Source organism: Trichoderma evansii, assembly GCF_050947405.1.
Source record: "Trichoderma evansii strain SZMC 28006 chromosome Unknown GGI43scaffold_4, whole genome shotgun sequence".
In the NCBI taxonomy this organism is placed as follows: Eukaryota; Fungi; Ascomycota; class Sordariomycetes; order Hypocreales; family Hypocreaceae; genus Trichoderma; species Trichoderma evansii.
Genome location: NW_028145202.1, coordinates 2,153,764 through 2,156,595, shown reverse-complemented (window position 1 = coordinate 2,156,595; position 2,832 = coordinate 2,153,764). Strand labels below are relative to the sequence as shown.

Below are 2,832 nucleotides of genomic sequence, written 5' to 3'. Positions count from 1 at the left end.
TTCAGCCAGGTTGGCCATCAGGGTTCTCCAAGGCCAGATCGCCTGGTTCGCTTAAAAACAATAAGGTTTAATATATAGTTCGCACACCGAGATAGAGTTCCACGCCGATGACTCAAACGCGGCAATGGGGAATCCAACAGAAGGAAGGAACTTAACAAAAGGAAGCCACTTGCAGGCATATAAGCCCTCGATGGTTCCTTTGAAGATGGATGAAATCCTTCTTCGCAGAACAACTCTCGAGCACACAGAGATAACTCAAACATCAAACAACGCGCACGTCGTCAAACTACTAGGAAAGCTCTCCAAATACAGGAACGCAGCCTCACGACTAACTTTGCTCTGTCCAGCCAAGTTTATTAAAATGAGCAGGGGTGATTTTGATGACATAGTAAAGTTAGACATAGCTATTGCGAGGCTGCTTTATTATATTTAGAGAGCTTTCCTAATAGTTTGGCGACGTGCGCGTTGTTTGATGTTTGAGTTATCTCTGTGTGCTCGAGAGTTGTTCTGCGAAGAAGGAGAGTTGTTCTGCGAAAAAGAATTTCATCCATCTTCAAAAGGAACCATCGAGGGCTTATATGCCTGCAAGTGGCTTCCTTTTGTTAGTTCCTTCCTTCTATACATGAAGTAATAAACCTATACATAGGTATAATCCTACAAGCGTTTAACATGTAATAATACTAATCACAATACTGTACGCATCACTGGATCAAGGCATATACTAGATGTTCATATCAATATTCAAGATAGCTTTGGGTATAAGTTTCTTCATCAACGCGATTTTTGCCTTAAGAACGTTCCCAGGACTAATCCATCCGCTTAAAGGTGCTTAGCAAAGAAATCGGCGGCCTGCTTATAACCGCGCTCATACTCCTTGACGTTCTCGTCGTTCTTCAGGTCAGATCTGGCGCCCATCCAGCCGTGGTGCATAGTCTCATAGGTGGTGGCCTCGACCTTGTCGCCCATGATTTCCTTGTACAAGGCAACCTTATCTGCGGGCTCGTCCTTGGAGGCAAGCAGGATGTGAGGAGCCGTCTGGGCCTTGGCATCAGCCTCATCAAGCATACTATTCGAGTTGACCTTGGTTAGCAAAGATGGGAGGAAGGAAAGTTGCATTCTTGTAGGAAATCCTGAAAACTCACCCAGGATGAGCGGTTCCGCTGGCCTCGAATCGTCGGCCAACGCCCTCGTTACCAGCTCCGCAAGACAAAACAGCCAGCTTGCCACCCCAGCAGAGGCCGAAAAGACCCCAGTGGCCCTCGATGGCAGGGTACTTCTCAGTCAACTCCTTACGGAGAGCCAAAATCTTGGCAATGTTGGCCTCGGGGTTGGCCTTGGTGGCGAGGAATTCGTGAACCTTCTTGGTCTTCTCCTCTGTGTCATTGGGGATGACACTTATGTCCAGACCGCTGCCATCGAACAAGTCAGGAACCAGGACCAGAGCTCCGCTCTGAGCAGACAGACGGTCAGCGCCCTGGATGGTCTGAGGCCAGATGCCGAAGATGTCGTAAATGTCGACAATTCCCTTGGTAGCATCCTCAGATCCTACAATGTCTATGGTGTGATGTATCAGGAAGGCTGTTGATTTGTCTCTGGAGTCTCGTCAAAGGAAGCTCCTCTTACAGGTGTTGATGCCGGCAATCTTCTCATATTTGCCCTTGGGGGTGTAGTCGGCAGTGACCGGAGCCAACTTGCAGCAAGCCTCGCTAGCCATGGTGTTTGATGTGAGTTAAAGGGTGAAGAATAGATATGATGGTACAGCTGTATATGAGAGGCTCTGAAGCTTGATGAGATGCATTGCGGACTTCATCTTGGCCGCCTATATATACATCTGGATCTCTTTTTCCTCATGTGGGGCTTACGCGGACATATCTCACAGTCGGAAACGAGTAGCGCTGCTTCGTGGTCACAAAACGAGATCTTCAACGAGAATCGAGACCTCGGATTGGCGGTTCACGGGCTCCATAGCGAGAGCATTGATATTTGCCGAAGATTTGGGCGCTTCGGCGCCGATCCGGCAAAACCGAGTTGAGTGGTATAGGCGGAGCTGGGCAATTAATGTCCGGGAGGGGCTCGACGGTAACGAGTCGTGTAACTTTAAGAGGCAATTTGCAAGTTGGCGATGTGATTTTTAGACAAGTCTTGATAGAGTTTGTAGTGTTTCTTAAAGTCTTGATCTAGTGGCTTTGGCACTCAACTGCACAGCATTTTGTTGTTCAGAGGGCTTTCAGGGACCGACCGAACAGTACTAGCCGATCACCGTAAGGGCATATTTTCCTGCAGGGCGGGGTCGTTGTTTGGTCTTTTTTCTCACCCCGCTTTTAGCGTGGAACTGAACCAGCAAAGTGAAAGCTAAAGCAGCCCTCGATAAAATGGGTTAATTCTCATAGCAGTTTTATCAGTGCACAGTCTACGGACTGTTATATCGGCCGTTGTCCGTAGAAATAGAGGAATTAAAGACACAGGCTATCATGGACCCTTAATTCCGTGTTAACTCCGTGTGCGACTCACTGCCGAAAGCCGGCGGTTACCAGATACCTACTAACGTATAGAGGCCTGGTTTGTATCGGTTTAAATGGTTACAAGAAGGGAATAAATGCCCCTATGAATTTTATGCTCTTTCATGTTTATTGCTTAAAGATCATGTTGCCTTTTCTGTCGTGATTCCGGAAAAAAATTGTAAAATTTTGGAAACTCTTGTTGCTCACACGGCCTCATTCTTTAAGTAGAGGTAGGTTTTATTGTATAGAGGTTTTATTGTACAGTTACATCACCACATTGTCACCTCCCTTACGTCATTCGCTCCCACCGTTGATGGGCTCAGAGGCCAAT

The 2,832-nt window shown here is 47.2% G+C and overlaps 1 protein-coding gene across 1 annotated transcript; it reads right to left on the bottom strand.

Annotated features, from left to right (window-relative positions):
- Window positions 1-819: 819 nt before the first annotated feature.
- GGI43DRAFT_381536 (dienelactone hydrolase family protein) lies at window positions 820-1,714 on the bottom strand (the record flags this gene model as incomplete). The annotated part of the gene is made up of 3 exons (XM_083203131.1): window positions 820-1,066; window positions 1,143-1,554; window positions 1,624-1,714. The coding sequence occupies 3 exons, from the start codon at window positions 1,712-1,714 to the stop codon at window positions 820-822; spliced, it is 750 nt and encodes a 249-aa protein (XP_083063694.1).
- Window positions 1,715-2,832: the final 1,118 nt, after the last annotated feature.